Here is a 12,875-nt window from a genome sequence, read left to right as displayed (position 1 = left end):
CAAAGTCATGACTTCTTGACCATTTTTGGATACATTTCACAAGATGAGTAGTTCTCACTCAACATCTATAACCACGGTTACTATTATGACTCTTTTCCATGTTGTCAGATGTTTGAGGCAAAGATTTATATTCATCTGACTTTAATCGAACTGGACTGTAATGCGTAAAAAAAAAAATAGAGAACAGTTTCCACCGCTCGCAAGGAGATTCTGTCTTCGGTCACATGTCTGATTTATCCTTTAATTAGGTGCAGAGATGACTCCACACACCAGCAAAAGGGTTTACCAAACTGGAAAAAAGTAACCCTGCGCTAACCCTTGATCTCACTCTGTTCTGTAAATGGCCTTATTCTTAAAAATGGTGCCTTAAAAAGGAGTACTGAGGGAGCTAATAATAACCCAGGGGGCTTAAACGACAACACTGGAGTCATCAGACAACCTGATGCGTAACAGATCAGGCTGAATGTGCTGCCTTGTTAGGGGAATAACCTCATCGCCCACAGACAATGATGGCAGAGATACGCAAGTGCTGTACTTTGACAGGATATATATTTCAGATTCAAAGATTGATGTCTTATCGGGTGAAGCTTGGTTGGTTTCCTCCGGGCAAAGTGTGTAGGTGTAATGAATGGCATTGAGCAAAAAGAAAATAAGAGGTTTGTTTGTTGAATGTTGTCGCCACGAAACCCTCCTTGCATGATATTTTGAGCATAAGAAAGCACTGTATGCTGTATTAGGAGGAGTTTTAGTTGCATTTTACAAATAAAAAACTAATCTTGCCAAGTGCTTTGAGTTGCCTGTGCATAATGAACAAGTTTAAGGATGCTGTAGTTTCTATCAGTGGACATTGTAAAATTGTGCTGATACATTCAGTATTGTGATGTGGTAGACCAGTTTTTAGACAAAATGTCTTCATTATGTTGGTGAAATGGACAATACTGGACGCCCTAACATGTAATTGCTGCTGTATGTAAGCAGTGTATGAAAGCTAAAACTATTAGTTTAGACTAACTATTAGAGTTATTTTGATGTCATTAAGTCGGAGCACACTGGGATGTCGGGGGTTGTTCCTGATAAGTGACAAAGGTCTCACATCTTCATCTCGCATCACGTGGCGCACTATTCTTCACACGCAATCTGTCACTGATCCGGCACAGTTACCATGGTAGCGAAAACGGAAGTGAGTACTGTCGATGGCACGGTGTCAATACAGTCACACTTGGGGAACTTCACGGCCAGATCTGGTGGCCCGAAGGCCGATAACGTTTTGGCCGCTCTGTTTCTTCATCGCACCTGTAACTGTAGACACACGGTACAATAAAAAAAGGGAAAGCTCTCTGTTCAGTGTTTGTTGATTCTTCGTAACGCTTCAGTACTAAGAACCGTGTTTGGGCAAAAGAGGGAGAGCCGCATCGAGGAAGCCGAGCCAAAGGGCAAATTGTAACGGAATAGCCCGGGGCATCAAATGGTGAGCAGGAGCAGCTGGCGATAGGCTAAAACAACAGACGTATTCAGTGAGGTTTACTCCTGTGAGGTATTTTTAATTACCGTCTGAATCCCATTTCTCTCCTTTTCCTTTTCAGAATCTGCTTCTTGTTATAACTTGTATTCACAGGGAATCGACCCCTACATCACTACTTGGCGCCATGTTGGCTCAACGGTCGTTGTATTACTACGATCTACGTCCATCACCTAACTCAAGGCCCTGACTTCCTCCTCATGATACTTTAATAACTGGGTTTCCAGTAAGCTGCAATCAAAGTCAGTATTGATTGACAGCTTTTTGACAATTTCTGAAACAGACTATTTGACATTAGTTAGGAGTGTGGACGTGTGAAAGTTGGCTGGGTTTTAACTTTTCTCTCAAGCTTTTAAAAAAAAAAAAAAAAAAGAAATCCTCACACATCTACTTTCGTCACGTTCCGTGTGCAAAACTGAGTGCCACGCTTTGCATGACTGCGAGGAGCGCCTGTCAGAAAGTGTGTCGTTTTCTAAATGTGGACGATCATCACGTCTTGCCGCTCTCCACGACAGCCATATGTGTGTGTGGCTATTTGGAAATGCCAGAGAGACTCGCCCGGACAGCACTTCATACTAGTTTGGTTCAAGCACCAATATATATGCTTCCTTATTTCTCCTTATGATATAATATGTATGTTAAATAAATTCCAACAGCTCTTTTTTAAGTTTCAATCGTCTGCAGCCGCCTCTTCTTCCAACGCCAGACCAAATACGTCAAAGAGCTGCACTGATTCCTAGGAAACATATAAGGTCAAGGGTCAGCGCGGCCAACTCTAACGCTCGTCAATAGCCAAGAAACTGTCCAGTTCACTACAAGTTCTCACACCACAACTTGAGTCCTGGCCAAGGCCGGTTATTTCTCTTCACTCCTGTCGGTTCCCAGTCCCTTGAAGAACTAACAGACTCAGATGTGAGAGGCTGTGCTCTGTCAAATGAATACGAGTCAGTGTTGACATTGGCGTTGGGATCCATGTTCATTATTGCAGTCGTTGACCTTGTTGGCCATCCCTCTCTTGTTTTCACCGTTTCTTCAATTTGAGGTGAATTAGCGTTACAAAAAATCTAAATATCAGCGTGTGCACACAGATATGTTTTTTTTCTTTTTTTATATCATAGTGTTGTAAATACAAAAAGACGAGTCTTAGAGGGTGTGAGGGTTGACAACATGTCCTCCTTTTGCGGGTTTTAAACGCCTTTTAATACTTGTAGGGGTATTTTATATCTCATAAATATGACAATATGTATATACTATACATATATTAGAATACAAATATACACAGATGCGCATGTTCTGCCCTCCATATATGGATTTCGGCCTCCAGTTTTGACAGTGTAGGAAGCTTTCGACAGTACCGTTGCGGCTGAAACGAGAGTGTGGTCATGATGTGACGTCCCGACTTCCTGTCGTCAAGTCCATCTGTTGCAATCAATTTGCAATTTCCTCTTTCTCGCTCAGGACTGTGGCCTCGTGTTGCGTGAAATTACGCCTCGTTTTTTTGGACTTTTTTTGTTCAAACGGACAAGCTATCCTTCCGTTGGTTTTCAAGAGGCTTCACCTTCCAGTCCCGTTTCAAAGGGCTATACCAAAACACAGTGTGTGAAGGTCACAATTTGCCTATGTTACAATGTTACTGTCATTTGCATCTGTTCTGCCAGACTAAAAATAATGTGAACACAGCATGCTCTGTCTGTTTGGTTTGTTCAGTCAGGAGGAGGGAAGGATCCGCAGGAAAGGAAGCAGAGGGACATAATAGGCAGTGAGACAAGAGGGGGGAGGCAAACATGCAGTACAGTGTGAGTATGTGTCGTTTCTAACAGTGAGGTAGGAGGAGGAGGAGGAGGAGGAGGAGGAGGAGGAGGAGGAGGAGGAAAAAGGGGTGCTTCCTCTTCAGCCTGGGCTGCTGATGTATCCTAGAAGCCCCAGTCCGTAGCAACAGGAAACCTTGGTATAAAAAGCCGCGTCGCAGGGGGAACCCTCCTAAGTGTCTCTCAGCCGCAGCATGACCCGGACCGAGAGCCTGAGAGTGTGGACTTAACACGACAATGCCCACCGAACCACCCGACACACAACTCTTCATCATGGACAGAGATGACAGGCAGAGGAACAAGAACATGTGAGTGAAGCTTTTATTTTAGCGCCGGGCTTCCCAGTGAACTTTTCCAATGACTTGGAGCTTCGATAAAAAAATGTCTCTATCTCTATTTTTTTTGGGGGGGGGGGGGGGGGGGGGGAGGGTTCTCACGCCAATGTTGCCTTTCAGACACAAGAGCACACTCTTAGCAATATTATGGATGCTTCATGGTACCTTCTGAAAATAGCTTGCGTTAATAACGTCATCTAACTTTGCGACACCACATGCTCGATTCTAATTACTCACATGCCCAACATGCTTTGACAGCTCCACTGGAAACTCATTTAACAGCAGTAAATCCAATAGGGATGTATTGATGCATTTCTTATCTCTACACAGCGGAAAGAACTTTATGTGCCGACTCCAGTGCATGTTCTCACACCCATCAAGCTCTGAGAGGTAAGGGGACTTATGGAGTGTTTTGCATACATTTCAGTTTTAAAATAGCCAGCCTGCTCCCATCATTTCCATCTATGGCCTCGTGAAAGGATTCAAATGAAGTGGGGACTCCATGTTTGCTTTGGCACAGCACGCACGCATGCCAACATATCCCATGGTTTGACATTTCTGCACAAATTTGATAAGCACATTTGCTCCCCTTTCCTTGATTAGACTGCTTCTCTCTCCTTGCAAAAACCTCTCACGGTTCACCCAGGCTTTATTTGACCCAAATGTGATTTTGGTTGAGTGATCTAACTTGAATTCTCTCCCAGCAGGCTAAGTTTAGAAGACACCCAACAATGGTCACAGTCACTGGAAAGGCTCCTCGAGTCTAAATGTAGGTTGCATTTCCCCTGATGACGAGAATACCGCAAGAACAGTGAATTATGTCCGTGAGAATGAGAGTTGAAGAGAATATTTGGGTGGTATCTGTGCTTCACGCTGGCTGTGTTTTTCTGTGCTTCCCTCAGATGGGTTGGCCACTTTTCGCAACTTTCTGAAATCTGAATACAGCGATGAGAATATTGAGTTCTGGCTCACCTGCGAGGACTATAAGAAGATCAAGTCTTCATTCAGAATGTCCTCAAGAGCCAAGAAGATTTACGAGCAGTTCATCAAAGCAGAGTCTCCGAAAGAGGTAAATCCAACTGAGAAATATCCACACATTCATGCACAGACCCCATGACATGCTTTGTAAATACTGTTATATCAGATCATATTAGAAAGGTGCCTACTCGCATGTTGAGCTTAAAATATCTTGCTTTTCGCTTAAATCCCCTCGTTCCTATCTGTCTGCCTCATTCCAGATCAACATTGACTATCACACCCGAGAGCAGATCAAAAGGAACGTCAAAACTCCCACCATGCACTGCTTTGACGACGCTCAGAAGATAGTTTATGGGCTGATGGAAAGAGACTCGTACCCGCGGTTCCTCCGCTCAGACATTTATAGAACTCTCCTGGAAAACCTCGCAGCAGACGCCACGAAGGGATGAAAGCGCAGTCGGAGAGAGAGAGAGGGAGAGAGGGAGAGAGAGAGAGAGAGAGAGATATAGAAAGAAAGGACATAAAACCCATAACTGGAATGTTTGAGCTCCTTCAGGAGGAAGGGACCGACAACAAAGGAGGAAGGAGGGGACACCAGCAAAGGCCTTGCCATCGCCATCGCATCCAAATGTGCCTCAGTCCTGTCACGGGAGGACGGAAACACACATCTGAGGACCGTGTCACGAGGAGAAGAATAAACATGACCAGCCCTAATGATGATGCCTAATGATGATGAGCCCTAGTGTGTGTTTGCACTGGATGATAAGTCTGTGTGTGCAGGCCAATTGGAACCACTTTAGACAATGGACGAATCAGCGAGGGGGCCGACGTCCGCTCCGACCGCGGCGCCGCGTCAGCAAACCGTGCAGCGGACCTCCTTTGGCCTTTTTTGCAGAGGTGCTTCCTGGGCAGATTAAGATAGAGGATGTAAAACGCAAGGGTCACGCTTAGTGTGTGTGTGTGTGTGTGTGTGTGTGTGTGTGCGTGTGCGTGCGTGTGTGTGTGTGTGAGAGAGAGGGTGAAAGTGAGTATTTAGTTTTTAACTGCCACTGACACAGAGTACGATGTCACGAAAGGAGTTGGACATTTATCTAATGACAGCACGAGGGAGGACAACAAATCCATCGCAGATAGACTCAATCGTGATATTTCAGAAGGCCACTTCTGGAAGAGGCATTCTGGGACACTTGAAAGGGAGAAGTATTCTTCTGTTTCGAAATCTTGTTCAGATTGGACTGATATGGGGTTGTAAAAACTGATACTGATACTTCTTTAGATTTAAGCTGCCTGTTGGAGATATTTGTGTCAATGTTGAATATATTTCTAATTTCCAAATATAAAAAAAGAAAAGTAGCTAGTGTCTCAAAAAATTATCCAGAATAAATATATTTATTTTATGATAACAAAACATAATCATGCACATTTTCTTGTGGAATCTGAACCAAATTCTGCACTACAGCAACTAAGAAGTTCCTTTTTTTACCGCCGGTGGCATCTGATTTAATTCCTCAGCCGGCCGGCCGGTATCTTATTCCAAGTCAACTTCTTACACAAGTATCAGGAGTTGTGATTTCATTTAATAAACTATTTGAGTGGAATTATTAAAGGGATAGGATGTTTCACCTTGCATGATAGGATGTTAAAACCCTGAGAATATGCCTTATTCTTGCTTTCCAAAGCATGTTGTTTTAATGTATTCTTAAGGGGGAAATGCTAAGTTAACTTAAAAGTGAAACAGTGTATTATTTATTGTTAATTATCACCATTTGAGTACAACGTGTTTTGCAGTGTTGAAGTGATTGTTAAAATGTTAGTCATTAGAACGACATTAAATGATTGAAGGTGAAACTTTTTTTAGTCTCGCACGCACACACACACACACACACACACACACACACTAGGGTCTCTGGATCTCTCATTTGTCACATTACTGCTTTAAGCCAATTTAGTCCGCTGGGCTGTTTAAAGAGAGTGACACACGTCCAGTGAAATGGATCTTAAAACATTCTATTACAAAATATATGGCATGTTTGCATAATGATGGTCTGGTATATGTTTGAAGCATAAGCATGGAAACATACCGGCTGTGCCAAGTTCTGGTGAGCCGAAGACTTATGTTCATTGTTGTAGAGAAGCAATACAGTGCCGCTGTTGACAAGACCTAACACTCCATCCTACGGAGGGACAAAGTATATACATATATATATATATATATATATATATATATATATATATATATATATATATATACATATACATGAACAATGAAGTGCGTAGAACAGCCATGTCGGCAATGAAATAAGTACGTGAAAAAAAGTGAAATGAATAAACGCATTCATTTTAATAGACATTACTTGCCGCCACCACTGTAAAGATGTCTTTGCCATTTCATATATTCTTCTTCGATCAGGAAAAGTGTTGAAAATTTGGCACCAGATAGAGATCAAAAAAGAGACAACAAACACATCCCAAGGGCCTACTCGTCTGATACGTTGTGAATTTAAAAAATAAAAAATAAAAATCATTTGTTTAGGTTTTGGATCAACGTCACGGTGGGGCTCAGAGTAAGGTGTGTCTCATACAGATGTGCTGCTATTTGATGCCCTGGTAATGAGAACGCTTCACGTGGGTGTAAACGCTTTGTTGAGCCGAAATGTTGCAAAAAAAAAAAAAAAAAACCTGCCCGTCATGTAGTGTGTCCTTCCATTTGCTGGGAACACATGTGTGAGTCTACATTACTGGCGGGGTGTGACTAACGTCTACACAACACATCACCCGGTCCTCGTGTGGTGGGCGGTGTGGATTCCTTAATTTCAGCTTCCATTAAAAGGGAGTGGTTTGTCTGTGTGTCGATTTCCCCTGACAGTACACACACAAACACACACAGAAACACCTTTACAGAAGTGGAATTCATTATTGTGCAATGTTGGCCCCATCAGGCATTTCATGTCAAAACTAGCTCAGGCAGTTGTCCATAAAAACATATTTGCCACAAGATCAATAAAATTAGGACACTTGTGTTTATTGCCTTTTCGTCGCCCTTTGCACACCACCTCAGCCGTGCTTGTTTTGATCCATGTGAGTTACACACATTTCTTCCATCCAATTAAAGCCATTTAGCATTGAAGCTTCTAAACCTCTGAAACCTTACATCATATATTTTCAAACACGTGACATTTGATGAGCAATGGTGATCGGCGTGCACATTTTTGGCCGTATCGTCGGCTGTTTCGAGGGGGAGAGGAACATTAAACGTGTCAATCAATCATGTTTCCACTTAATTTTTTTAAATGCACCCAAATCCAATTTACAGTAACTGTGGCAGCTGATGATTTTGTATTAGACGCTTTGCTAATTTAGGAGGGAAGCCAAAAGAAAAAGGCCACGAAGCGACTCGGTAACGCTGAGAGTGTCTTCAGCTAAATGAGCAGCTGTCATCAGCACACGATGAATGCCTTGTGGAAAGAAATAAGCTACTTAATGCCCTTGCTTAGACATGCCTAATTATAACCCACAGAATGACTGACAGCCGGCAGTACTCGTCCATCATTTCTGATATCGACAAAAACAGATCCATTTGAAATGTCCACATGGAAGCCAGAACGCATATAGAATCAATCATGAAATATGTTGAGTGAGTATTGTGGTGTCTCTCTGATACGTTGCCTTCACTTGTCAATTAGAACCAGTTATTTCCAAAGACTGGGTCATGACCCACAGGTCAATCGCAAGAGATTTTATTTGGGTCGCCTAATACATTTTCATAATGATGTCATCATTTAACATTTATTTATATATGCAGTACACCTTCACCCACATGAGGGTGCCGGAATGTTGTCATTGTTCTCATAATTGTAGCCTACATATGCCTACATTAAATCTATTATGAAAGGCGTGCGAACAATCTCCTTAACGGATGAAAAAACAACTCCGAACAAATGTGTATTGTTTATCTGATGAGAGGAAATTAAAAGATTGACACGTTAACTCCGATAAAAAAAGGGCATTTGACTGTGTTTTAAGACGTTTCAGTTGTTTGCAATCTGCCGGCTCACCACTGAATGCCGCCAGATCCTCCACACTGCAGCTTTAAAAGACGTGATGTGAGTTTGGCATCAGAAAGCGGGTGAATGGATGTTCCAAAAAGATATCTCTTTAACCACATTACAATTAAAGATAAAAATAGGACTGACTGAGCAGTTATAGATGCTGCACAGAACAGTACGTCCATTGTCCCTTCAGCTGTCTGCGTGTGTTTTCTTACATTTCTGGACTGACTACTGGCTTGTTTTGCAATAACTTAGGAATGTGTCTGTGTTTATTGGAATTGCATTTCATTGGTGTCAATTGTACTGGATCTGAATATAATATCCTCTTGTATTTTGTTCACTGTGTGTTTCTTATTCCAATTTCTGTTTGACCTCTGTCAGCAGCATTGTGGTTGTTTGATCATTCTAAAAAGAACAAATGAATAAGTAAGGATGTGTAGTGTGTATATAAGTATGCCAACACACCCCAACACAATATCAGTCACTATGGAGATGTGTTGCCATCTCAGGATGAATCCTTGGCAGAAGAAAGCTCCTCCAGCTCTTGTCCTAACCTGCCTGACATTGTAAGATACAGGAAAGCAAACACAACCTTTCACCGCTGCAGGCAGTGAAAGGAGGCCCGCTATCAACATTCACAATATGCTCAAGGTACATACTTAGAATGCAATTACATTATGATAGTATGAATTCATTTTGTTAATATTTTAAACTAGGAGGAAATGGTGAAAATAAAAAAAGTTGAATAACTACAACTTTAGAATAACATCGGCCTTGTTTGTTTGGCGCGGTCTCCCTGGAATTGTCTCCCTCTATAAATAGTTTGAATTAATTACAATTGAATGCCTGCTTTCTTCTTATTGCAAAACATGTTTGCCTAATCATTATAAAAATCCAAAGAATTCCAAACAATATCAGGCTATTTCGAGACAATTACATACAAATCTTATCAAACTTTAACTCCACACACACAGTACCTGTGGCGGTTTACCACTCTGACTGCCTTGCAGACATGTCCTCCATGCTCTTGCCATCCTTTATATGTGTGCAACTTTTACTTCAGGCACTTGTTCGTGGTGCCAGTAGCTGCCAAACAGAAGTGCAGAAAGAGAGAGAGAGAGAGAGAGAGAGAGAGAGAGAGAGAGAGCTATCTGATCCACAACTCTGGGAATCACCTTCTGCGTAAGGCCCTCTGGACGAACCTCGTGCCTCAGTGGAAACTTGGCTCTGCTCTTCATCCACTTCCAAACAGACGGCTGCTTACACACAGTCTGCACATCATAATAAACACACAGGGGTGAACGCCATGTTTTCACCCGGCAGAGCTCCATACTGGTGCGCCCGAGAGAGAGAGGGGGAGGGAGAGAGGGAGGCCAGTGATAAACACAACAGGACACGGCAGGTGACGCACATGCATTATGGCACAGATAATCTACAAATTTGTGATTATGCTTTACGTATGAGTGTCCTGTTACTCAATAATAATAATTAAAAAAGCCCTTTTAGTGATTCTGGGATATGATGTCGAGGTCAAACTACTTTGTTACTGGAAGCAGGGCGTCCCGGTGATTAAATGGTAATTACGTTTCTCAAGCAGAGACTGACAGGAAATGACTTTAAAAGCAGTGTGCCAGGTGATCTGCAGAGTGCTCAACCAACCAGAGCATGCATTTGTCATGTTTTGAAATGTCTTCATTATTGCCCTTTTGTTAGTGCAAAGGAACACATAGAAAAGACTATACATACAGTATTTAGTCTAATCACCATGCAGACAAATTGTACAACAAAGAGGAAATGATGTGGCTTACTCATCTACTTGGCACAAAAAGCAGACGTGCAGGTCTCGGCTCAACCAAGTTCAGGTCTGCATATGGTAACAAGTTGAAGTTATTAAACTGTAATCACCTGTGCTTTAATCAATGTTCATGACCTATATATATTTCTTTAATTATTTAGTTTGACCCTGAAGACCTGGCAAAACCTTTACAGACAAAAGATTGTTTTTAGTTATGTGATATCAGTGGCCTAGTAACACAGCATTTATTACAGAGATCATTGGAAAATGATATTAGAAATAGTGACAGGAGTCGTGTAGCGATGGACCTTCGGGGAGTTTCTCGCCTGGAAATTGAGTTATTCACTGATTCCCTTTCCAGCAGCATTTGGCAGCTGCTTTTAACAACAACAACAAAACAAGAACTTAGATAAACCAAGTAAACATTAGAATGAGCAGACAAAGTCAGTGACTAGAATTGGAGTCCCTTAACTATAAAATGATGGCAGGTTACAGCTCTCGTAACTGTCAGCTATGCTAACCTTTAGCTAGCCTCTCCGTTTCAGTCCTGGATGTTAACCGTACCAACAATAACAACATTACTTCTGTCAATGAACAATGGTAGTTGTAGTTTTTTTAACTCTGTGCGTGGAGTGTAGCAACGCCCGGTCTTTGTTCTTGACCTGCATCGTGGTCAGTCGTGGAATGAACACCTTGGCGTCCATTAACTCTTCTTTGGGCTTGCTAGTACGCAACAGTCTTCCTGAGTCCTAAAGGGTGCCATCGCGAAGCCGAGGGGCGTGTCCGCCATGTCAGGTGACGGTCCTCTCAGGGCCCGACGTACTGGCCTTCCTCTCGTGTCCTCCCAGCGTGTTTCCTTTACATACGTTGCTAACTGTGCGCTACGTGGCCACGTCAGTTCGCGGTTACAGAGACCAAACAACGACCAAGTTGAGAGTGAATATTGGACATTTGGACACTTGGACAAAAGAGCAAACTCAAATGTTGTTTTCTTGTCTCCATTTGCCAAACAAAGAGCTTTTTATATATATATATATATATATATATATATATATATATATATATATATATGTGTGTGTGTGTATTTTCAGCATCAAACTACATCAAACTATCTCTCGACAGACTGGCATTGACGGGAAAATTTCTGACCGAGCACAGACGTCAGCTGAGAAGTATCAGCTGTTTTATTCTTTACAATATGAGTCACATTCCCACAGGTGTACTTTGATATCCTGACACGTCTCTGTGTGTCTGCAGTTCATCATCCCCTCCATGGCCACACAGCTCCCTCAAACCTTCTCCCATGGTGTTGGAGCTTTTGGTATGGTTGACCTTCGTAATATCTCATGGTCATGGATATGTTTGTTGATGGGGGATCAGTTCTCCTAGCCCTCCTGTTGAGCCCTCTCAAACAGCAAAGCTCTTCTCCACCAAATCTAACTGTGGACGATAACTCTTTGCTATAAATGGTCGAATGATGCAACATGTCAAGCTTTCAGGTCCCAGCTTTTACTTGGTGAACCAATTTTCAACCAATTCAACCCTGTCTTACCCGAGAATGTCAACATCTTTTCTCCTAAAAATCACAAGTGGACTTAAATACCAATAAAGAGCAATGATCCTAAGAACTTTTTTTTTATAAACTGAAGATATAATGAGGATTGTAAAACAATGCATTCGACAGTGCCACTTTTTTTTTTTAAACCCCATCGAGGCAAGAGGATATTGCATCATCATTTTTATGGCAACCGGACATATTTCAACATCACATCCACACCCTGTGTGTGCAATTCATTGAATATCATCACTGTAGTGTTGAAAAAACTATGAATCAATTTGTACATCTGCGATGGCGACATGTGACGGACAGCAGCTCCTGGAAGACGTGAAAAGGCACCTTCAAGACTGAATGTGCCTTTTTTTAACGTGTATGTGGCGGCTGCTGTGTTTTTGTAATTCTTTCCCTTCAGAGTATACTTTGTTTTCAAATGGTAAAATAGGTGTAAAGTAAAAGTATCAAGCCATTGAATGCTTAGAGAGTTGTTAGGGATACATATCAGAGCTACTGCGATTTTGCAAAATGCTCTTAACATGTCAAAGAAGAAAGAAAGAACAACACACTGGGAATAGAGAAAAATTCCATTAACTCCTGCCATTAACTCTATTTTAAGAATAAGGACATGGAGTCTGCAATGTACGTCACATCGTGACCTTTCACTTAAAAATGGAAGCCCGCAGGAGGGAACGCAGAGACCAACCTACCAATGCCTCTGGCCCTGAGAGTCATAACGGGCAAGTCACTGTTTACACAGCAAGAGCCAATCATGTTGAGGCCCGCCTCCCCGCGCCTGTCACACACCCGATCGTGGCTGGAGAGAGAAACTATAAAGT

The 12,875-nt window shown here is 42.2% G+C and overlaps 1 protein-coding gene across 4 annotated transcripts; it reads left to right on the top strand.

Annotated features, from left to right (window-relative positions):
* Window positions 1-3,372: 3,372 nt before the first annotated feature.
* On the top strand, window positions 3,373-6,488 carry LOC117729231 (regulator of G-protein signaling 1-like). Of its 4 annotated transcripts, none has more exons than XM_034530104.1 (5): window positions 3,375-3,635; window positions 3,993-4,052; window positions 4,370-4,431; window positions 4,565-4,731; window positions 4,901-6,488. In XM_034530104.1, the coding sequence occupies exons 1-5, from the start codon at window positions 3,565-3,567 to the stop codon at window positions 5,087-5,089; spliced, it is 549 nt and encodes a 182-aa protein (XP_034385995.1). In that variant the 5' UTR covers window positions 3,375-3,564; the 3' UTR covers window positions 5,090-6,488. The 4 variants fall into 4 exon arrangements, with proteins under 4 accessions (XP_034385997.1, XP_034385996.1, XP_034385995.1 ...); XM_034530103.1 differs by having other exon boundaries at window positions 3,377-3,635; window positions 4,367-4,431; XM_034530106.1 differs by lacking the exon at window positions 3,993-4,052 and having other exon boundaries at window positions 3,373-3,635.
* The last annotated feature ends 6,387 nt before the right edge of the window (window positions 6,489-12,875 follow it).

Source organism: Cyclopterus lumpus, chromosome 4, assembly GCF_009769545.1.
Source record: "Cyclopterus lumpus isolate fCycLum1 chromosome 4, fCycLum1.pri, whole genome shotgun sequence".
Taxonomy (NCBI): domain Eukaryota; kingdom Metazoa; phylum Chordata; class Actinopteri; order Perciformes; family Cyclopteridae; genus Cyclopterus; species Cyclopterus lumpus.
This window is presented reverse-complemented; position numbering and strand designations above follow the sequence as displayed.

Bases quoted from the DNA above. Each gene is read 5' to 3' on its own strand.
- LOC117729231 (XM_034530103.1), top strand. From the start codon at position 3,565: ATGCCCACCGAACCACCCGACACACAACTCTTCATCATGGACAGAGAT. The intron at 3,636-3,992 runs GTGAGTGAAGCT...ATCTCTACACAG, and splicing joins AGGCAGAGGAACAAGAACAT to CGGAAAGAACTTTATGTGCC. The intron at 4,432-4,564 runs GTAGGTTGCATT...TGCTTCCCTCAG, and splicing joins AAGGCTCCTCGAGTCTAAAT to ATGGGTTGGCCACTTTTCGC.